The following is a 21,639-nucleotide window of genomic DNA, read 5'->3' on the forward strand; positions in this document are numbered from 1 at the left end:
CTCACAGGGAGGAAACATGAGCATCATCATCATCATCCTCATCATCCTTGCCTGTGTGGGCACTCAGTCAGGGTCTGAGTGCCCTGAGTGGGGAGGAAATATGAGCATCATCATCATCATCATCATCCTTGCCCATCTGGGCTTCCAGACAGGATCCACAGGGAACAAACATGGGCATCATCATCATCATCATCATCATCATCATCATCATCATCATCCTTGCCCACTTGGGCTGCTGCTGGCAGGCATTCAAGAGCCTATCCAGGCTGGGACATCATCCCCAGGGGCACTTGGACACCCTGGGCCGTTCTCCCAATGGAAATTCCCCAGGTCTGGCCATCAACAGTCAAACACTGCCAAACTCCTGCTCTCCCTCCCCTCAGGGCAGTGGGACAGCAAGGACTGATGTGGGAAAGTCCCTGTTTGGGCACAGCTCAGTAGGGACAGGCAGGATTTGACAGGGCCAGGGTTTGCTCCAGGTGGGATTTCACACTGCCAGGATTTGTTCCTGGCTCTGCCATGGTTGGCAGTGGGGGTTAAAGCTCAATAAAGTCCTTTTCAAAAGAAAACTTGGAGCTGGTGCAAGATGTTCTGGCCAAACTGTAGAGTTCTTGATCTGCACCAGTGATTTATTACAGCTGTTTTTCTAAGAGGCTGCTAAAAACATCCACCAAACTATTTTAATCCAATTAATCCTTGCTTTTCTCACCCTTGTTTGCCTTGTTTTCCATGTTGAGAACTGTGTGTCCCAAACCCTTCAGGGTCCCTTTTGAGCTCCTCAGCTGGAGCAAACCCATACCTTTTAATTTTTGTTGTTGGTGGTTTTTTTTAACTTGTGAAGGGAAAAATATTTTTCAAGCTGATTTGGTGGTTTTTTGTTTTTTTTTTTTTTTCAGGAATGGCTGCTTTTGGGGTGCTTTTAACTCACCCAACTCCCCACAGTTGAGAGTCAATGTTTGTGCCTGACAAAGTCACCTCAAACATCCTCCAAAGGCTGTGACAGCTCTGCAGGGTTTTGGGGGACACTTAATCCTCAGCATGGAGCAGGATGTGCCAGCAGATGTGCCAGGAGTTCAGCAGAAATCCCTCTGTCCCTCTGTCCCTCTGTCCCTGTGTCCAGGAGGGCACGGAGGGTCCCAGTGCTGCTCTGGCCCTTGAACATTTGATGATGTGCAGGATCCCCAATCCACCCCCAGCCCCAGGAGCTGCAGCCAGTCCACCCCCAGCCCCAAAGCTGCAGCCTGGCATTGTGTGGGCAAGGAGCTGGGTCTGAGGGTGAAGAACCCCCAGGAGATCCCTGGTTCCCATCAGGGAAGGGGATCTCTCCCACCCCACTGTGTGATCCCTCCCCTGCTCAGTCCCTTGTGGCTGCTGGCCCCCGGAGTGTATCCATGCCTGGGGCTCAGCCCTGAGCACCTTCTCCTGCATCATTAGGATTGGTTTGGGCTCCCGGGGGTCCCCACCACCCCAGATAATCCCAAAGCCCGGCAGTGCTGGCTGCAGAGAGGCACAGCCATGGAAGCTCAGTGTGTTCGTTAGCTTTATTCTCATCCTGCAGCAGCGTTAGTGCATTAATTCGGCAGCAGGGAGGCTGCTCCTGGTGTCCCATCCCCTGCATTCCTGCCCGGGCACCACCCAGCTCTCCCACAGCACCTCCTGCCCTGTTGTGGGTCTGGGCTCAGAGCGGAGCTGCTCGGCCCCGGACAGAGGGGACAGAGGGGACAGAGGGGACAGCACCCGAGGGCAGCCCTGCTCATCCCAAAGGCTCTCGGGGCACGGGAGGTGCTGCTGTTCCGTGTCAGGGCACCGGGCAGGTCCTGGCAGGTCAGTGCCCGCAGCCAGGCTGGGGCTGGGGCTGTGGGGAGCACCGGGCTGGGCAATGGCCCCGGGGGCCAGGGCAGGTGGGGGACAGGGCCCCGTGCAGCCCAGGGACAAGGGGTTTCCTCCAGTCCCTTCCTGAATGCCCGGGCAGGGTGGGCTCAGCTGTGTGGGGCAGGGACAGTGGCTGGGGCAGCCCCAGAGTCCCTGGCTCCCAGAGTGACCCCCAAGTGACGAGGCTCCCCCGTCACTCCTCGGCTGCAGGTGGCACCTTGGGCTGTGAGGCCCTCACAGGTGCCCTGACACCTTCCTCCTCTTCCTCCTCCTCTGCACCCCTCTCCTCTCCATTTTCACCTGCCTGAGATTCCCCTGCCTCAGGGCCGTGGGTCACCCCTCAGGTCTGGTTTTCCCTGTTTTTCCTGTGTTGGGGACACCTTGGTGGCAGTCACCCAGTGGGATCAGGACAGCCCCATGGCTCTGTGCCAGGAGAAGCCCTTGAGGCCACTGTGTAACCCCACAACCCACCCCAGACACCTGAGCCCCCTCAGGATCCCCTCCTGATGCCCTTTTTGTCACCCCTTGCCACCATCCCACGAGCATCCTGCTTCTCCACCCTCCTCTTCCTCCTGCCCCTGCCTCTCCATCATCCCCCTTCTCCACCCCTGCCTCTCCCTCCTCGGCCCTGCCCTGCCTCCAGCTGAGCTCACCCAGTGCTTGGTGACAGGGAAATGTCCCTGTCCAGCCGGGACCTCGGCCCTGCATCCCCCCAGCCGCGGCTCTCAGGGCCCGGGTGCCCTGGGGAGGTGCAGGAGGCCTCCCAGGCCAGGGAGTGGACGCAGGGAGCTGCTCCTGGCACCATCGTGTTGTCTGAGGGTGCACGGAGGTGAAACAGGACAGAGTCTCTCCCTGGAGACCAGGGTGAGGCAGGAAGGGCCCCCAGACCTGAGAGCATCCCGGCCCTCCGGACCCCCGCGGGTGCTGCCCGGTCCGACCGGAGCTCTGCCCCCTAAAGGGGCGCCCGGGGCCTGGGCACCGGAGAGGCCAGGGGGGCACGGCGGGGAGGTGCCCCCAAGCGCCCCCGGGGCTCCCCTGGCACCTGCGGGCCGCGGCTGCCCCGCCCTAGGGCACCTCCTCGGGCTCCTGCTTGGGCTCCTTCAGCACCTGCAGGTGGAGGAGAGGGATCGTGAGCGCCAAATCGGTTCTGCCACCGGCTGAGCCTGCCCGGGCTCTGAACGCGGTGGGGACGGGGACAGGGACAGGACAGGACAGGGACGGGGACGGGGACAGGGACAGGGACAGGGACAGGACAGGGACAGGGACAGGGATAGGACAGGACAGGGACAGGGACAGGACAGGGAGAGGAACAGGGACAGGGACAGGACAGCTTTCTCTATCAGCTGCCAGCCACAGCTCCACCATGACCCGGTCAGCTCGTGCCACACCCTCAGGGATCACTGGCTCCCTGCCTGGGCTGCCTGTGGCCTTGGGGATGGTGGCCCCATGTGCAAGTCCCTTGGGGACCCTGTGGGGAGGTGGGGATGGAGCGGGGTGACACAAATGAGCATTTCCCACCTCTCCATCTCGGGTCTCCACAGTTTTGACCACGATGCTCCTCTTCACGTGAGCTTCTGACACAGATTTGGTGTCCAGGCTGGTCTCTGGGGGACATGGGCAGGACAAGGCAGTGACACCCTGCCCGGGGTATGGCCCTCCCAGCCACACTCCAGAGGAGAAGCCCAAAGAAAATGGATTGGGCTGGAAACTCCTGAACCATGAGAGACAGCATGGAGACACCACCAGCCTCAGGGACAGGGCTGGCACTGGGGATGTGGCAGGCCGTGGGATCTGATGTGTCCTGAGGACACTGTTGGGCTGCGGGGACAGCTGGGGACATTTCTGGCCTTGGAGATGTTGTGGACCATGAGGACATGGGTGGCTTTGGGATGTGATTGAGCTTGGGGACAGGCTTGTCCTTGGGGACACACTTGTCACCGAGGAACAGTTGTCCTTAGGGATGTGGTTGTCATTGAGGACATGATGATGTGATCAGTGCTGGGGACATCGTCAGCCTTGGGGACACGTTCAGCCTTGGGGATACGGCCATGGCACCTCCTCCCCCCGCCCAGGAGGTTCCCTGGGACTCAGAGAAAAACCTCCTGATCCCTCTGACTGGGGCAGGGATGGCCAAGGTGCCACAGAGCCCCTGGAAGCCTCCCCTGTTTGTGCCCCCATCCCGCTGCCCCTCCCTGCGTGGGGCACAGCCTCACCTCGGATCTGCAGCTTGGAGAAGCTCTGCACAGGGATGGTGATCCTGCAGGGCAATGGCAGCATTGGGAAGAGCACGAGGTCCTGCTGGACACCCCAGAGGGACCACGAGGAGCTGGGCTGGGCTGGGGCATGGCTGGGTGGGGTGAGGGCAGGATGGAGCTCTCACCTGCTCTCCTCTCCCTCCAGCAGCTTGCGGTACGTGGCGATCTCAATGTCGAGGGCCAGCTTGACGTTGAGCAGGTCCTGGTAGTCCTGCAGGTGCTGGGCCATCTCCTGCTTGAGGCTCTGGCTGTTCTCCTCCAGCCTCCCCACCGTGTCCTGGTAGCCGGCCGTCTCCAGGGCGTAGCGCTCCTCCAGCTCCCGCAGCTGCCTCTCCAGGGACCCGTTCTGGGGCCAAGGGGCTGTGAAGCCCCATGGCCACCTTCTCCCAGCAGCTGGGGCTCTCCCCATTGTCCATCCATCTCCCACCCTCGGGGACCAGCCGTTCCCCTGGCTGTGGGTGCTGGTCCTGCCAGGGAACCCCCGGGGCTGGCAGCTCCCCGAGGCCGTGTCCCTGCTCTTGCACCCCACAGCTGTCACCTACCGAGCCCCTCAGAGCCTCCAGGTCGCAGGTGAGGGCCTGGAGCTGGCGCCGGTACTCGCTGGCCTCCTGCTTGGCCGCCCTGAGCGCCTCAGCGTGCCGGGCAGCCGCGTCCGTCAGGTCTGCAAACTGGGACAGGGGACGAGGCCATGGCAGGGGAGCACGGGGCAGGGATGTGTTCTGGTGTGGGAACACAGCCCTGCTCTGCTCCACAGCAGGGACAAGGCCCCAGAGCTCGTGGCAAGGAGAAACATCCCTGGCCTAGCGGGGACAGCAGAGATCCCAAACCCCGCACGCCAACCCCGGCCCCGAGATGGTGACACCCCGGGAGGGGACAGCCAGGCCATCCATCCTGGGGCAAGCAGCTCCCACTGCACCTTGGACTTGTACCACTGCTCGGTGTCCTGGGCGGTGCTGGCGGCCGTGGCCTCGTACTGGCTGCGGATGTGGCGCAGCGCGGCCGACAGCTCCGCCTTGCGCGCGTCCACCTCCACGTGCACCCGCTGCTGGGCCAGCTGCTCCCGCAGCTCCCGCAGCTCCTGGGGGGACAGCGGGGTCAGGGCAGCCCCCGGAGCCCCAGCCCCAGCCCCAGAGCGGGGTTACCTCCTGGTGGACCTTGTGGAGGAAGGCGATCTCGTCCTGCAGGGTCCCCACGCGCCGCTCCAGGGCCAGGCGAGCCAAGGCAGCATTGTCCACGTCCTGTCACCATGGGGGGACAGGAGGGGCTGTCTCAGCTGCCGCCCGGGTCCTGAGCTGCCTGCTCATGTCTATTCCCTCCCACTCCCACCCAGCCCTGCCTCTCTCTGCCCAGTCCCAGTCCCTCACTGCCTGCTCCTGCCATTCCTGCCCATCCATGTTCCATATCTGTCCATCCCTGCGCTTCCCACTCATCCCTGCTCCATTCCTGCTCCCTACCTGCCCATTGTAACACACAGCAGTCCCTCAGTTCCTGCTCCTGCCCATCCCTCCCTGTCCCTGCTACCTCCCTGTCCATCCCTGCCCCATCCCTGCCCATTCCCAAGGGAGGCCAAGCTGGGATCTGCCCTCACCTGTCTGTAGGCAGCCAGGTTGCTCTCGGCCTCCAGCCTCAGGGTGACCTCGTCCTGCAGCCTGTGCCAGAGCAGGGCACAGTGACACATCCAGCACCATGGCTGGTCACTCTCAGCCCACAGACAGACCCCCTGGGCTGACACAGCCCCACAGCACCAGCACCCCCAAACCCAGGTCAGCTCTTGTGCCCAGCCCACACACCCCCACACTGTTCCCAGGGGTCACCCCTATCCCATCACAATCCTGGTGCACACCGGTCCCTGGTCCCCAGGGCTACCCTGCTCTTGTCTCAGGAGTCACTCTGACCCCTGGGAACACTTGGGCTCCGTTCTGTCCTTGTCACCACCATGGTTTCCATCACCAGGAAGATCCTGATCCCCATCCTGGTGTCCATCCCCGTCCCTGCTGCCACTTTGGTTCCAGTGGGCCACCCTGGTCCTGGTAGTCGCCTGACACCCATCCCAGGTGGGCCACCCTGGTCCCCGGGGCCGCCCCGAGCTGTTCAGTGCCTCACTTCTGCTGGAGGCTGCCGAGCTGCTGGGCCAGGTTGTCCCTCTCCATCTGCAGGCGGGCCGTGGCGGTGGCCAGGTGCTCCCCGCGGCGCCGCAGCTCCCGCAGCTCCTCCCGGTAGCCGTCGGCACGGGAGGGCTCCCGCTGCCGCTGCCGGCCCAGCTCCAGCAGCAGCGCCCGGTTCTGCCGCTCCAGCAGCCGCACCTTCCCGATGAAGCCGGCGAGGCGCTCGTTGAGCTCCATCATCTCCACCCTCTCGCTGCTGCGCGTCTCCCTGAACTCCGAGTTGAGCGCCGCGGCCAGCGAGAAATCCACGCTGCCCGAGCCCGGCCCGGGGCTCGGCCGGGGGCTGCGGGGCGCCCGGAGCCGGCCCGGGGCGGAGGGGCCGAAGCGGCGGCCGTGGGAGGGCAGGCTCCGGCTCTCCATGCCGGGCGGGCGGGCGCGGTGTGCCCGGCCCGGGGTTTTATGGAGCCCCCGGGCGGCACAGAGCCAGGCTGTGGTGCCCGCAGGGGCGGCCGTGCCCTGGCAGCCAGCCCGGGCACCGCGGCTGTGCCCTGCCCAGCGCTGCCCCCGCTCCTGCGCTGGGGATGGCGCCGGGGGGACACGGGGGACACCGCGCTGGGCACGGCACCCCGTGGGTGGGAGCTGGTGCCGACCCACGGGGCGCTGGGGGTGCTGCTAATGAAGATCCCACAAAAAACTCTTCCTGATATTCAATCCCTGACACAGCTTCATGCCTCTTCCTCAGGTCCTGTCACTGGTCACCGCAAAGAAGAGATCAGTGCCTGCCCTTCCGCTTCCCTCTGTGAGGAAGTTGTAGCTGCAGTGAGGTCTCCTCTCAGTCTCCTCTTCTCCAGGCTGAGCAAACCTCAGCAAACCTCATGACTGCATGAGCTCACTTCCCTGTGCTGCGCATCCCTGGATTCCCATGGACTGCTTGGCAGGATGGAGGATGAAGGGTCATGGCACACACATGCCTTCCCCATCCCAAGTCCTGTGAGGGTGATGGCAATGCTTGGCACCACGGAGAGGGAGAGATCTTCATGGGCTTCTGGTATTGTAGGTGTCTTTATGAAATTAGATATCTGGCTGCATGGGCTAGTGGGGTTGGTGGTGGGATCTTAATTAGGAGGCTGGAGCCTCTAAATCCCCATCCCAATGGGCAGTGGAAGGGTTGGCTGGTGGCCCTGGAGCCCTGGTCCCTGTCCCCAGTGTTCCCGGGTCCCCGTGGGAAGGTTTGATCCCACACGGCTCAGTGTGCATGCCCGTGGCACTGGCACACATGCACGGAGTCTGGGGGCCTTTTGCCCCTGGTGACACACACGGGGGCTGCCAGGGGCTTTCTGCTGCGGCTGAAAGGGGCTTTGTGCGGAGCCAGAGCCGCGGCACAGCCGGCAGGAGCCCGTGTGCCAGGGCACGGCCCTGCCGGGAAGCGCGGGGGCCGATCCAGGCCGGGCACGGGGCCAGCGTGGGCACAGCCCGGGCAGGGGATGGGCGTGTGCTGGGGACACGGGGAAGTCCCCATCCCAATGGGCTGTGGACGGGCTGGCTGGTGGCCCTGGAGCCCCGGTCCCTGTCCCCAGTGTTCCCAGGTCCCCGTGGGAAGGTTTGATCCCACAGCGCTCAGTGTGCATGCCCGTGGCACTGGCACACATGCACGGAGTCTGGGGGCCTTTTGCCCCTGGTGACACACACGGGGGCTGCCAGGGGCTTTCTGCTGCGGCTGAAAGGGGCTTTGTGCGGAGCCAGAGCCGCGGCACCGCCGCGAGGAGCCCGTGTGCCAGGGCACGGCCCTGCCGGGAAGCGCGGGGGCCGATCCAGGCCGGGCACGGGGCCAGCGTGGGCACAGCCCGGGCAGGGGATGGGCGTGTGCTGGGGACACGGGGACATGAGCCGCAGGTGGTGGCACCGGGGTGGGTGCCCCGAGGGGCAGCTGGGGTGAAGCAGGGGGACAGGAGTGTCCCTGGGAGTGTGCTGCAGGGACAGGGACAGGGACGGGAACGGGGACAGGGACAGGGACAGGGACAGGGACAGGGATGGGGACGGGAACAGGGATAGGGACAAGGATGGGGATAGGGACAGAGAAGGGACAGGGACAAGGAAAGGACAGGGACGGGGACAGGGACAGGGACAAGGATGGGGATAGGGTCAGGAACAGGGTCAGGGACAGGGACAGGGACAAGGATGGGGACAGGGACAGGGACAGGGACAGGAATGGGACAGGGGAGGGACAGGGACAGGGACAGGGACAGGGACGGGAACGGGGACAGGGACAGGGGCTGGCCCCGCCGCTGGCAGTAGATGGCAGCCGATGGCCGGGAAAGGCTCTTGGCTGCCGTGGGACGGGACACTTCCCTGGACCACGGCCGCCACCACCCACAGTGGCCAGTGGGGAGGGCTGTGGGTGCAGACTGGGGAGACCCAGGGCCAGCAGGGACCATACTGGTGAGACTGGTGGGACTGGGACAGCTCCCACCTCCCTCTCTAACCCCAGAAGCTCCTTGCCTCCAGCCAGCCCCGTGCTCCCCTGGCTGTCCTGTGCTGGTGTCACCAGGGGTTGTGCCCACAAAAATTCCAGGTTTGGGGCACCTTCACATCCCCAGCGACTCTTGTGTCCCCAGAGAGCAGTGGCATCCCTGGAGACACGTGCTGTGTGACAGCTCTGCTGGCAGGACAGCCCCTCCCCGGTGCTCAGGGGTGGAGGGGGCACAGAGCGGGGGCCGGGGAGCTTTGGGGTCCTGCGTGGGCACCCGCTGCTCCCGGGGATCGATTCTCTCCCGGCTCCCACGCGGCGCCATCAAAGCACGGGCAGGGCGGGAGGCAGAGCTGGGCTCCCCCTCCTCTTCCTCCTCCTCCCCACCTAATGACACAAACGAACTGGGAGCGGGCTGGCAGTTTTAATTGGAAGCTTCCAGGCTCAAGGAGACAAAGGCGAGATCGGCCGGGCAGGGAAGGAGGCGCTGGCAGCAGAGGTGGCCCCGAGCTGCCGGGAGCCTCGGCCGCACTGCCCGGGGCTGCTCGGCCCCGCGGTGCCCGGCTGCCGTGCCCAGCTGCTGATGCAGCCCCTGCCCGCTCTCCCCCAGCCCACCTCTCCAGAGCAGCTCCTGGACATGTTGGCCAAAGGCAACAAGAACCGGGCACAGCGTGCCACCAAGGCCAACGCCGCCTCCTCCCGCTCCCACGCCATCTTCCAGGTGAGGGCTGCTGCCTCTGGGCTCGCCCCACTGCTGCTGCCAGCGGGGCTGGAAGCACACCTGCACACTGTGCCAGCACCAGCGTCCCCCTCAGGGCTGTCCCCTCGCCCTGAGCTGGGAACGTTGCTCCCCTGGGGCTCTGTTCGTGTGCTCTCTGCTGTCTGGGTGCAAAGCTGCCCGAGGGTTTCAGTCCCAGCCAGGCCCTTCCCCAATTCCAGGGCTGTCACGGCTGCCTGGGCACACGGAGGCTCTGGCTGTCACTTCAGCCCCTTGCTGCTGGCAGGGGAGCAGCCCAGGTGTCTGCATGCTTTTCCAGCCAGCTCCCAGCTGGGCTCCTTGGTGGCTCCTGGATTCCTGCCTGCACAAATCCCTGAGCTGTGCTGGAATTCTGCCCTTGCTGCTGCCAGCTCTGCCTTCCAGCAAGCAAACCACGGCTGCAGAGGATACAGGAGCAGCCCTCAGCTTCCAGCACCTCTGGCCCTGCAGGGGTTAATCCTGGGGGAGAGAGGGGATTAAGGGCAGTGGGGGAAACACTTTGGGGTCTACTGGGAGATTTTTAGGGATTCAGAGGGGAAGGCATGGAGCAGTGCTGCCAGGCGAGTCCTGGTGGCTGTGTTCCTCTGTCCTGCACCAGCCCTGGCCTTGGCACACACAGCCCTGGCTGGTGCCACCCTGGGGACACTGTCAGCTCTGTCTGGGGGCTGAGTTTGGTGGCAAAGTCCCCAGGGAGAGTCAGGCCTGGAGCTGCTTCTGTGTGTGAGCCCTCCTGCCTCACTGGGGCTTTGGGCGGGTTTGTTGCCCTTCAAGGACCCAACCAGCTGTACCCTTCTCCATCCCTGAGTGTGGGAGATGCAGATTGTTTTCCACAGCTCTGTCCCTCCCTGACTGTGCTTCTCATGTCCTCACCAGGTGTTTGTCTCACCATCATCAACACGGTTCAAGTGCCAGAGCATCGCTGGGACCCACAGTGCCCTCCTGGACAGCAGGATTCCTCTTGGGAGTGCTGGAATCCTCAAGTCACATCCCCAAACAAAGGAGATGAGCCTGGAGGGCACATCCTGCTCCCTGCTGAAACCCTGCAGAGATGCCACCACCTTTGGGGCATGTGTAAGATAACTCTGTCAGGCACAAATATTGACTCCCAATTCTGTGCTGAGTTCCATGAGTTAGGAACACCTCAAAAGCAGAGACTGTTCTGAAGAAAATTGCCAGATTATTTGAAAAACAACACAAAAAACTTTCCCTTCAAAAAGTGAAAACAAAACACTGAAAAAAAAGTTGAAACTAAAATATACAAAAATGGTCCTCACATTGGAAATTCCTGTGCCAGGGTGATCCAAGGTGTCCGAGTGTCCTGTGGGGGAGCTGCTATGGCTTGGCCGCTTTCCTGAACACCTGAGAGATGTAGCAGGACAAGTGGACGAGGAAGAAGATGCCGATGACGATGGCAAAGCTGATGCCCACGGCCCTCATGACGAAGATCGACTCGGGGTCTCTGGGGCTCCGCTGGTGCCGGGGCTGGAAGATGATGCTGAGCTGGAAGCCGGCCACCAGCTCGCCCTCCCTCCAGCAGAAGTAGGTGGCTTTGTCCTTGCTGTGCACCCGCTGGATGTGCAGGTGGTTCCCGTGGTCGATGAAGAGCCTCATGTTCTTCCTGACCCCCAGCAGGTAGTAGGAGCGGTAGAGGCGCATGGAGCCCTTGTCCCAGGCCACGGCGTGCTCCGGCCGCGCTCCCGGGCACGAGATCACCAGGTCAGTTTTGGGGAGCTGGTTGTGGTACTGGATGGGGACGTGGGGCAGCTCGGGTCTCTTGCCCAGCTTGTAAATGATGTTGGAGATGGACTGCACGCCCTCCTCGGGGGCTTCCTTCTCCGAGCAGGAGGCCAGGCAGCTCCTGATGGCCACCTCGGGGTTCCGGAGGTGGATGAGGCTCCCGAAGCGTGCGGGCACAGCCCTGGAGCCGCAGGAGGTGACGTTGGGGAGGGTTGTGCGGTAGCGGGGCTTCAGCTCGGCGCTCTGCACGTAGCAGAGCCCGATGCGCCGCTGCTCGCCCCGCACGCCGCAGCGGTCGCAGCTGGTCCAGTCCCAGAACATGGTGAACAGGGTGAAATCCTTCCCTGTGTAGTCCTCCTGGACGTGCTGGTCCTTATCCAGGAAAGCCACCGTGATCTGCCTGGTGGGCTGCACGTCCACGTCGTAGCCGTAGAAGAAGAGCCCTTCCTTGGTGCCGCACAGGTAATGGCCCGAGTCCCTCCCCTGCGCTCGGAACACGATCAGGCTGAACATGCGGATGCTGAAGCGCTTCAGGAGGTCGCTGCCCACGCGGATGTGGCTGGAGTCCACAATCACGGTGCCGTTGAAGTCTGTCAGCACCGTGGTTTCGTGGCTGTGCAGGTTCTTCTGGAAGTACCAGACCACAGAGGAGGTCTCCTCGGGCTTGCACTTGCAGGGCAGCTCGAAGGTCATGTCCGCCAAGTACGCGACGCTCTCGAATAGCAGGAAGGCAGGACACGCCGTCTTCTTGAACACATCCCCTTTCTTCTCAATGGCAAAGGCCTGCAGGGCATCCACCAGGGACAGGAGAAGGGTGGCTCCCAGCAGCCTCGTCCCCATCACTCCCGGTGCTCTCTGGCCCAGCAGAACTCACACAGCCCAGGCAGGGAACTGCTGGGAGCATCCTGCCCTGAAGCAGCCCAGCCTCTGTCACCCGCTCTGAAAGCAGCTCTAGAGCGTTGTCACCCTCGTGCCCGGCAACAATGGAGCTGTGCTGGAGCAGTGGAACCCCCAACATCTCGTCATGGTTTGAGTTGGGTGGGAACTTAGAGAGGATCTCTAGTGCAGATCAACATCTTCATGGCTGTGCCTTTGGGAAGGTATTGGCTTTTGGAGCAGTGGGTTGTGCTTTAATGATTAGGTCAAAGAGAACCTTCAGCCATGGGCTGGCCAATCTGGTGAGAGGGGTTTTAAATAGAAAGGCCTGGGGGCTGGGTTCCAAAGGGGAAATGTTTGTGCCATTGTTTCCTTCTAGGGAGGAGACCAGGCCAGCCCGTGGAGCCTGATGTTCCTTGGCCCGAGATGAGAATCACGGGGCAAACCCCATCAATGCTGTGTGTGGCTGTGGTGGAACCTCTCACACCCCACACGGTTTCCTGATCCCCTCTCTGAAGTGCCTGGACACGAACAGTCACAGCATGGGGAACAAACAAACACTAGAAATGTGAGTGTGCAGTGGCAGGGCCATGATCCCCCTGCAATGACAGTGGGACAGCTCGCCTGACTGGGCTGTTGTCATGGATGGCCATGGCCATTGCCCCCACAGCCCTCACCTGCACTCTGGGACACTCAGCAGAGGCACCCACAGGCCCTGGCATGATGGAGAAGGGGGATGGAGCCCAGCCCCAGAGCCAGAACCTTTTCCAGGCTCCCCACACGAGGGGGAGGCAGGAGAGAACAGCCACGTGTTGGCCCTTGGATTTGGGACAGAACAATTTATTAAAAACACAGTACCTTAATTCCTAAACCCACCCATAACCTGCAAACACACGTACAGGACGGAGCCAACAGAGGGGGCGCAGACGCGGGCGCGCAGCTGGAACCACGGCCAGAAGGGCACCGCGGGGCAGGAGGGGAGGCTGCCGGGGCTGCCGGAGGAGCGGGGCACGGGGGAGCGGCACTTCGGGGCTGGGACGCCGGGAGAGGTGCGGGGGGGAGAGCGCGGGAGGGCTGCCCGGAGCTCTGGCTGCTGCTCGGCGCTGGGGGCAAGCGGCTCTGGAGCCGGCCCGGGCCGGGGGCTGCGGGTCCGTGCAGCCGCTGGTGAAGGGGTGCCAGGGCTTTGGGTGCCCGGCCGGGAGGGCTGGCGGCTGGCACAGCGCGGCTGCGGGGACTCGGAGGAGCTCTGCCCGGGGCTCTGCGCTGCCCGGGGAGTCTCTGCTGCCTTCCCGCAGCTCCGCTGGCGCTTCCTCCGTGTTCGGAAGCTGCGGGAATTTTCTGGTTGGGAATCACTGCTCGAGTCGAGCATCCTCTTAACCGGCCAGAGAGATATCGGCTTGGGACTGGAGCACGGAGAGAGCTCCTGGGAGCGTTCCGGGTCGGTGCTGGGCACAGGGGGATCTGGCACGGTGACAGGAGCCTCGGCTAAAAGAGCAAAGAAGAAACAGAGTCACCTCCGTGTCTGCAGCTCGGGAGCACCCCAACCCCCGGGGCACCCCGTTGCCCCCCAGCCCCGCAGCAGCCCTTTGCAGCCGCTGTTCCATCAAAGCTCATCCAGCCCCGAGGAAAAGAGCGGGCACAGGCGCCGGGCCGGTCCCACAGCCGGCGCCCCGGACAGTGCCTGCGCTGTCCTGGCAGACGGGGTCTGCAGAAGCACCGCTCCGCTGCCAGGACCGCGCCTGGCACGGAGGATGGGGAGGAAGAGCTCAGCCCTGCTCGGAGCCGGCTGAGGCTCCATCCCGGCTGGCTCAGGCAAGGGAACCAGGGAGGAGTAACGAGACGGGAGAAACGCGGCTCAGAGCTGCTGCTTTGGGCTCCTGGGGTAGGGACAGCCCTCCCGTGGGAGCTGCCTCGCACACACGAGCTGAGCTCCCCCGGAGCCCAGGGCTGCTCCCGGCTCCTGCCCGAGGTGCTGCCGAGCTCGGATCGCTCTGCACAGCGAGGGCGGAGCCACGCCGGGCACGACCCCTGGGGACACCGGGGGACACGCCCGTTCTCTGCCCCGTGCCCACCGCGGCCAGGAGCTGTGTCCCACCGCAGGCTCCTCCAGCCCCCATCGAGACACAGAAGAGAGGCCAATCCCCACTGTCCCCATCCCAAATCCTCACCTGCACAGCTCAGCTGCTTTCCTGGGGCTGGAGCAACCTTGCTGGGCTCTGCGGGGCTACGGGGAGGTGCAGCTTCCTCCAGCCCTGTGGGCTCCTCCAGCCCTATGAACTCTGCCAGCCCTATGAACTCCTCCGTCCCTGTGGACTCCTCCAGCCCTTTGGGCTCCTCCAGCCCTATGAACTCCTCCAGCCTTGTGGAGTCCTCCAGCCCTTTGGGCTCCTCCAACCCTATGAACTCTGCCAGCCCTACGAACTCCTCCATCCCTGTGGATTCCTCCATCCTTTTGGGCTCCTCCATCCCTTTGGGCTCCTCCAGCCCTATGAACTCTGCCAGCCCTATGAACTCCTCCATCCCTGTGGGTTCCTCCAGCCCTGTGGACTCCTCCAGCCCTATGAATTCCTCCAGCCCTATAAACTCCTCCAGGCCTATGAACTCCTCCAGCCCTGTGAACTCCTCCAGCCCTGTGAACCCCTCCATTCCTGTGGCTTCCTCCAGCCCTGTGGACTCCTCCAGCCCCTTGGGCTCCTCCAGCCCTATAAACTCCTCCAGGCCTATGAACTCCTCCAGCCCTGTGAACTCCTCCAGCCCTGTGAACTCCTCCATTCCTGTGGCTTCCTCCAGCCCTGTGGACTCCTCCAGCCCTATGAACTCTGCCAGCCCTATGAACTCCTCCATCCCTGTGGGTTCCTCCAGCCCTGTGGACTCCTCCAGCCCTATGAATTCCTCCAGCCCTATAAACTCCTCCAGGCCTATGAACTCCTCCAGCCCTGTGAACTCCTCCATTCCTGTGGCTTCCTCCAGCCCTGTGGACTCCTCCAGCCCCTTGGGCTCCTCCAGCCCTCTGGGCTCCTCCAGCCCCTTGGGCTCCTCCATCCCTCTGGGCTCCTCCAGCTCTCTGGACTCCTTCAGCCCTTTGGGCTCCTCCACTTCCTTTGTCTTCACAGTAATTTCATCAGGGCAGAGGCTGTGAGTAGAGATTTAGGGTAAGAGTGTCAAACTTGGAACGTGGGACATTCCCAAGCTGTAAGTCCCCTCCTGGAGAGCCTGAGCTGTGAGGTGTGTGTGCACCTGTGGGTGACAAGGGACCCAGGGACAGGCCAGCATCTCCAAGCTCAGCCCTGGTCCCACATCCATGCAACCCAGTCTGCCCAGGCCGAAAGGAGGCAGTGGGGCACGGGGAGGACACAAGGACACTCACTTCTGCTGCTGGTCCTGCAGGTCCTGCTGAAGGGGACTTGGTGTCCTGGCCTGGAGCTGCAGATCGGGCAGGGAGTCTGTTCTGGAGCTGCAGGGAGACGTCCCTGTGTCCTGCGAGGACTGGGGTGAGGCAGTGGTTAAACACAACGGTGCAGCAGGACCCATCTCCGGGGCTGGGGCAGGGCAGCTCCTCAGCCTCCCCCAGGCTCCAGAGCCCCCGGGTGGCCGCAGGGGACACGATCTGTGCCCAGAGACCTGCTGCCATGGGCAAAAGCCCTGCGGGGTCTGGGCTGAGCGGCTTTAGCAGCAGAGCAGGCACACGCTGCTTCAGCTCCGTCGGCAGCTCCTGCCCGCAGCGCGCCCCCGGGCTGGGAGATTCCCACGGGACACGGAGGCACCCACGGATGCACCCACCGCGACCCTGCCGCGCAGCCGGCAGCTCCCGAGCCCCGGCAGAGCCTCCCGGTGCTCACCGGCAGCAGGATGTGCCTGGCCCGGCTGGCGAAGCGCAGCGTGCTGTAGGTGTCGGGGCCGGCGGGCGCCGCGGGGCTCACGGCCGCGATCACGGTGCTGCGGAAGCTGCCGACCAGCGAGTCCTTCAGCAGCAGCGTCAGCTTGCTGTCCCGGAACGGCACGTGGCTCTGCCCGCCCTGTCCCGGGACAGCGAGGCTCCGCTCAGCTCCGGGCCTGGGGAAACCCTCCCGGAGCCGTCCCGGGGAGCCAGACTCACCTTGGCTCCGGCCAGAGCACGGACGACGCTTTTGAAGGCCAGCAGCGAGCGGTTGATGCTGGTGCCCTCCCACAGCCCCTCTCCCCGGCCCGGCGTTTCCCAGGCTCGCTCCGAGCCCGCCAGGTCGATGAAGCTGAGCTTGGCCACCCGCAGGTCCCCGCCGGGGTCCCGCTGCTTCACCTGGATCTGCGGGGACAGAGGGGGCTGAGGCTGGCTCCACACGGGAGCTCTGGGGCACAGGGCTCTGTGCGTTCAGGGCACGAGCCAGGGAATCCTCTGGGGAGATGAGCAGGAGGAGGAGAGGAGCCTGGCACGGGACGATGAGCCAAACACCTGGTGGTGACACAAGGAGCAGAGCCAGGGAAGGGTCTGGCAGGGAGGGACAGCTATGGGAACAATCAGCAGCTCCCACACTCGATGATAGAGAGAGTATGGCTGGGCAGTCCTCAGAGGGACTGGAAAAGCATGCAGACACCTGGGCTGCTCCCCTGCCAGCAGCAAGGGGCTGAAGTGACAGCCAGAGCCTCCGTGTGCCCAGGCAGCCGTGACAGCCCTGGAATTGGGGAAGGGCCTGGCTGGGACTGAAACCCTCGGGCAGCTTTGCACCCAGACAGCAGAGAGCACACGAACAGAGCCCCAGGGGAGCAACGTTCCCAGCTCAGGGCGAGGGGACAGCCCTGAGGGGGACGCTGGTGCTGGCACAGTGTGCAGGTGTGCTTCCAGCCCCGCTGGCAGCAGCAGTGGGGCGAGCCCAGAGGCAGCAGCCCTCACCTGGAAGATGGCGTGGGAGCGGGAGGAGGCGGCGTTGGCCTTGGTGGCACGCTGTGCCCGGTTCTTGTTGCCTTTGGCCAACATGTCCAGGAGCTGCTCTGGAGAGGTGGGCTGGGGGAGAGCGGGCAGGGGCTGCATCAGCAGCTGGGCACGGCAGCCGGGCACCGCGGGGCCGAGCAGCCCCGGGCAGTGCGGCCGAGGCTCCCGGCAGCTCAGGGCCACCTCTGCTGCCAGCCAGAGCCTGGAGGCACCTGGGACCTCCCCAGCCCTCCCAGCTGCTCTCAGCACCGGTGCAGATGAGTCTGTCCCAGCCCTTGTGCCTTTCTTGTGCCCAGACCTGGTGGAAGGAGAGGCCCTGTGCCACGGCTCCTTTCCCAGGCTGCTCCCAGACGTTCAGAGGACCCTGGGGCTTCAGCAGGTCGTAGACACGCTCTTTGTACACCTGGAGCAGGAAATCGACGTCAGGCTGAGGTCTGATTCTCTAGGAGAAGAGCTGGGTACCCCTGCAGGATCTGGCACAGCCAGGGGCTCCCCCTGACCCCACCTCTGGGACCTCAGCTGATGGGGTTCACAAGGAAGAGCTAGGTCCCAGAGTTCTGCTGGGACGTTCCCACAACCCTGCTCCTCTCCAGCCCTTCCACCAGGAAGCCCTCACTGCTCTGTGGAGCACAGCAAGGGCGAGAAAAGCCCCCAGCTCCAGCTGGCAGGAAGCAGCAGCAACAGTTCTCTCCACCCAGTGGGTGACCCTGCTCCCGGTCAGGCTGCCCTGCCAAGCCCAGGCACAGCAGAGGACACTGCAGGAACCCGGAGTGTGGCTCTGGATCAACCCCAAATCTCTTCCCTGGGGACCCCGAGGAAGGAGGGAACACGCAGGGCCACAGCAAACCTGCAGGTAGGAGACCAGGACCTCCCAGCTCTTGTCCTTCATGGCCTCGAGCCTCTTGTAGAGCTCCACCGTGGCCAGGTGCACAATGCCAGGAGTGCTCTTGGAGCCCATCATGGTGTGGGTCTTCCCAACCCCTGAAGCACCGTAGGCAAACACTGGAAGGAGAAGGGGAGAGTGGTGAAATGATCTATCAGTACTCACCTGGTGCAGCAGAAGGGTCCAAAGAGGAGAGGAGAGGAGAGGAGAGGAGAGGAGAGGAGCTTCCCACACAGATAAGACAGAAGGTAAAACTCATAACCTTCCCCACTGCTCCTCAGGGCAATTTTTCTCTCTGTTTTCAGCCTCTCTAATGCAGCAGGGACAGAAGGAGTCCCCTGATGAGCACTGCTCCCATGCTCAGCTCACCTCTGACCCTCTCCCCACGAGGCATTTCTGCTTGGTCTCTTTTACCCCCATCTTCCAGCACCTCCTCTGAAGCCTCCCCATCAGGGTGGGACACTGATCTGGAGCCTCAGCCCTCCTCCCGAGGGCAGCACTCAGTGCTGGGCCTGGGGACAGGGGCAGCCCTTCAGCCCTTTAGATAGAATGTACATAGTATAGAATAATAAAGTAATTATTTAGCCTTCTGATGGTGGAGTCAGATGCATCGTTTTCTCTCCCCTTCGTCGGGGGTCACCCGTGCATCGATATGGAACCAACACCCTTCAGGCTGTGTGGTCGTGGGTTGCTGCTGTGTCACCCCATTCCCAGAGACACGTGAGGGCTCCCAAATTAAATCCAGGGCTCCGCTGAGCCCACCCAGCCTGGGAGGGGATGGGGCAGGAGCTCCTGCACGGATCGGGGCTGTGTGCCAGGACTTACCGGAGCAGTTGTAGCCAGCGAGGAGGGTGTCCAGCAGAGGCAGCGTGGTGTGCTGGAACACCTCCTCCTGCGTGGCCCTCTCGTCAAAAACGCGGTCGAACTCGAACTCGAGGTTCCTGCGGCGGCGGCGGGGGCTGGGTTTCTCTCCCCTTCGTCGGGGTCACCCGTGCATCGATATGGAACCAACACCCTTCAGGCTGTGTGGTTTTGGGTTGCTGCTGTGTCACCCCATTCCCAGAGACGCGTGAGGGCTCCCACATTAAATCCAGGGCTCCGCTGAGCCCACCCAGCCTGGGAGGGGATGGGGCAGGAGCTCCTGCACGGATCGGGGCTGTGTGCCAGGACTTACCGGAGCAGTTGTAGCCAGCGAGGAGGGTGTCCAGCAGAGGCAGCGTGGTGTGCTGGAACACCTCCTCCTGCGTGGCCCTCTCGTCAAAAACGCGGTCGAACTCGAACTCGAGGTTCCTGCGGCGGCGGCGGGGGCTGCGGCCGGGCGGTGTGGTGCCTCCGGTGCCTCCGGGGCCGCCGGGCTCCTCGGAGCTGAACAGCACCGCGTGCTCGCTCAGGACGTGCAGGATGGCGGCTGCAGCTCGCTCCCGGGGGTTGGGGGGCCTCACACGCAGCACCACGGTCACGGAGCCCTCCTGGGGCGGGGGCTCTGCCCCGCAACAGGCACCTGGGGCTGCGGCGTCGGGCTGCTCGGGGACAGCGCTCCCGATCCACTGATCCGGGTCCTCTTGTGCTCTGGGGGGATAGGATCAGCTGGAGGGTGCACAGGGGGACAGAGATCCCCAGGCTGGGCGAGGTCTCAGAGCCTTCCCCCCTCCCCGGGGTCTGTGCCCACCCCCTCCCTGTGCCAATCCCGCCCGGTGCCCCTTTGGAGCCCCCTGAGCCTGAACCCTCTTCAGGCTCCCACAGCCTCCCCCAAAACCTTGGCCCCTCTTCAGGTCTCTTTGGCCCTAGAAACCCCTTCATGCTCCTACTGCTCCCCCAGACCCCCACAGACTCCCCAAAGACCCTAAATCCCTTGGAGACACAGCCCCCTCACACAGCCTCCCCAAGGGTCCCAACATCCCACTTCCAGCCTCCCCACATTTTGGGCCCCACAGCTCCTCTCACGACAGAATCACAGAATCACAGAATAATGAGGTTGGAAGAGACCTCTAAGATCATCGAGCCCCACCTATGCCCTAACACCTCAACCAGACTATAGCACCAAGTCCAGTCTTTTTTTGAACACATCCAGAGATGGTGATTCTACCTCCTCCCTGCGAAGAGCATTCCAGTACTTTATCACCCTTTTGCCCCCCTCATCACTCCTTAGGTCCCCTCCCACAGCCCGGCTCCCTCCCCTGCAGTCCCCCGTGTCCCTGTCCCGCCCTCCGCACCCTCCGGAACTGACCCGGCCAGCGCGTCCCCCGACATCGCCGTGCGAGGCTCGAGGCTCAGCCTCGGGCACCGAGAGCGGCCTCCGCCTGCGCCGGGCGCGGAGCAGCGAGCGGAGCGGGGCCAGGGACGGCCCGGCCGTTGTCACCCGGGCTCCGCCGGTGCCTGGCAGCCCTGGAACGTTGTGGCTGTGCTGGTGGCCATGGAGCCGTGCTGGGAACAACGGAGCCCCCGGGGATTCATTACCGGGGCCCACGCGTCACTGAGGGGTTTGGGCTGGACGGACCCCGAGAGGAGATCTGGTTACAGCTCCGCAGGGGCAGCGTTCCCCTCTCACCCTCCTCTGGCCACTCCTGCTGCTGCAGCCCAGGAGTGTTTAGCGCTCGCTGTTGGCTCGGGTGCAGCTTTTCCCCCACCGGAACCCCCCAGTTCTCTGCAGGGAGCTCTCAGCTCTTCTCCCACTCTGTGCTGGTGCCTGGGACTGTCCCTGGGCACGTGCAGCCCCTTCCCTTGGCTTTATTGAGCTTCACCGTGTTCTCTTGGTCCCACTTCTCGAGCTTGTCCAGGTGCCCCTGGATGTCACCTGCACCGCAGCTTCGTGTCACCTTTGTGAACACACTGAGGGTGGCCTTGAGCCACTGTCTGTGTCAGTGAGGGACTGCGGAGCCCCGGTGCCTCGCAGGGACACCCTGGTCACCGGCCCAGCCTCCCCAGGACAGGGGGACGCTGCCCACAGCCCTTTGGCTGCAGCTCCTCCCCAGCCCTCACAGCTGTGCCCCCCGGCTCGGGGATGAGGGTGTCCTGTGGCACCGTGGGCTGGGTTTTGAAGGGGGTGAAGGAAGCTGCAGGCAGAGGGTGCAGCTGTGGATTAGGGAGGGGAGGGATGGAGCCACCCCCGGGGTGTGTGTCCCCCGCAGGGTCCCCACCAGCCCGTCTCTCATGACCCAGCAGCAGCAGCAGAGCCGGCTCCAGGCTGGGGGTGCAGCCCCCAAAAGCGGGGCAGGATTTGGGTGTCTGGGGATGTTGCTCTGTCACAGTTTGGGGTGTGTGATGAGTCCCTCGTGTTGAGGAGCACATTTGGTGCAGAAAGCTGGCGGGGCAGCTGCCCTGGGGGCTGCAGGGTGAGCTCTGTGGGGAAAACGGCCAGAGCCCCCAGCACGGGGCCAGGAGCTGGCACTGACCCAAAGGGCCAGGGCCCTGCAGTGCCAGGCTGGTAACCGGGCACTCGGACACAGCAGGAGAGGATGGCTCGGCAGGAAAACCCCACTGCCAGGAGGGGATGGAAACCTGGGAGGTTCTTTGTGGGGTCCCTCCCCAGAGGCTCCATCTCAAGCTGTTACTGAGCTGCTGCAGCACAATAAAATTCCTTAAAGGAAGCAGAGCCTGGCGCTGCTCTCTGGGAGCCCTGGGGCTGAGCTGGAGAGGAAACCAGGGTGGGGTGTGGGGAGCCAACAGGGCCCCTTGGCCCCAGTGCCAGTCTGGGGTGGGAGTGCAGCTGCCAGAGCAGCCCCAGGATGGATGGCAGGGAAGTTTCCTGAACAGTTTCTGACCCAGATGGGACCCCAGGTCA

General features: G+C 63.6%; 4 protein-coding genes across 5 annotated transcripts; all 4 read right to left on the reverse strand.

Annotated features, from left to right (window-relative positions):
* Positions 1 to 1,523: 1,523 nt before the first annotated feature.
* On the reverse strand, positions 1,524 to 6,921 carry LOC120498326 (glial fibrillary acidic protein). Of its 2 annotated transcripts, none has more exons than XM_039700906.1 (9): positions 6,231 to 6,921; positions 5,716 to 5,776; positions 5,282 to 5,365; positions 5,044 to 5,205; positions 4,670 to 4,795; positions 4,253 to 4,473; positions 4,086 to 4,129; positions 3,391 to 3,476; positions 1,524 to 2,979 (listed from the first exon to the last, which is right to left on the reverse strand). In XM_039700906.1, the coding sequence occupies exons 1-9, from the start codon at positions 6,650 to 6,652 to the stop codon at positions 2,938 to 2,940; spliced, it is 1,248 nt and encodes a 415-aa protein (XP_039556840.1). In that variant the 5' UTR covers positions 6,653 to 6,921; the 3' UTR covers positions 1,524 to 2,937. The 2 variants fall into 2 exon arrangements, with proteins under 2 accessions (XP_039556840.1, XP_039556839.1); XM_039700905.1 differs by having other exon boundaries at positions 5,270 to 5,365.
* A 3,867-nt stretch (positions 6,922 to 10,788) lies between these two features.
* Positions 10,789 to 12,033, reverse strand: FAM187A (family with sequence similarity 187 member A). Its single transcript, XM_039700882.1, has one exon. It carries the CDS (start codon positions 12,031 to 12,033, stop codon positions 10,789 to 10,791), a length of 1,245 nt encoding a protein of 414 aa, XP_039556816.1.
* An 895-nt stretch (positions 12,034 to 12,928) lies between these two features.
* Positions 12,929 to 14,715, reverse strand: LOC120498316 (cell surface glycoprotein 1-like). The gene is made up of 2 exons (XM_039700883.1): positions 14,238 to 14,715; positions 12,929 to 13,554 (listed from the first exon to the last, which is right to left on the reverse strand). The coding sequence occupies exons 1-2, from the start codon at positions 14,713 to 14,715 to the stop codon at positions 12,929 to 12,931; spliced, it is 1,104 nt and encodes a 367-aa protein (XP_039556817.1).
* A 363-nt stretch (positions 14,716 to 15,078) lies between these two features.
* KIF18B (kinesin family member 18B) lies at positions 15,079 to 20,108 on the reverse strand (the record flags this gene model as incomplete). The annotated part of the gene is made up of 9 exons (XM_039700884.1): positions 20,086 to 20,108; positions 19,033 to 19,427; positions 17,823 to 17,977; positions 17,274 to 17,378; positions 16,937 to 17,047; positions 16,166 to 16,351; positions 15,909 to 16,085; positions 15,437 to 15,555; positions 15,079 to 15,202 (listed from the first exon to the last, which is right to left on the reverse strand). Coding segments are annotated over exons 1-9 (1,395 nt in total), but the record flags the coding sequence as incomplete, so codon positions are not given.
* Between the last annotated feature and the right edge of the window lie 1,531 nt (positions 20,109 to 21,639).

This window comes from Passer montanus, unplaced genomic scaffold, assembly GCF_014805655.1.
Source record: "Passer montanus isolate IOZ18808 unplaced genomic scaffold, ASM1480565v1 scaffold145, whole genome shotgun sequence".
Lineage (NCBI taxonomy): Eukaryota > Metazoa > Chordata > Aves > Passeriformes > Passeridae > Passer > Passer montanus.

Coding starts and splice junctions, on each gene's coding strand:
- FAM187A (XM_039700882.1), bottom strand. CDS start 12,033: ATGGGGACGAGGCTGCTGGGAGCCACCCTTCTCCTGTCCCTGGTGGAT.
- LOC120498326 (XM_039700905.1), bottom strand. CDS start 6,652: ATGGAGAGCCGGAGCCTGCCCTCCCACGGCCGCCGCTTCGGCCCCTCC. Junction 5,366..5,715: donor ACCTGGCTGCCTACAGACAG/GTGAGGGCAGAT, acceptor CCATGGTGACAG/GACGTGGACAATGCTGCCTT. Junction 4,130..4,252: donor CTGGAGGGAGAGGAGAGCAG/GTGAGAGCTCCA, acceptor ATTGCCCTGCAG/GATCACCATCCCTGTGCAGA.
- LOC120498316 (XM_039700883.1), bottom strand. CDS start 14,715: ATGGAGGGGTTCACAGGGCTGGAGGAGTTCACAGGGCTGGAGGAGTTC. Junction 13,555..14,237: donor AAAGCAGCTGAGCTGTGCAG/GTGAGGATTTGG, acceptor TTGCTCTTTTAG/CCGAGGCTCCTGTCACCGTG.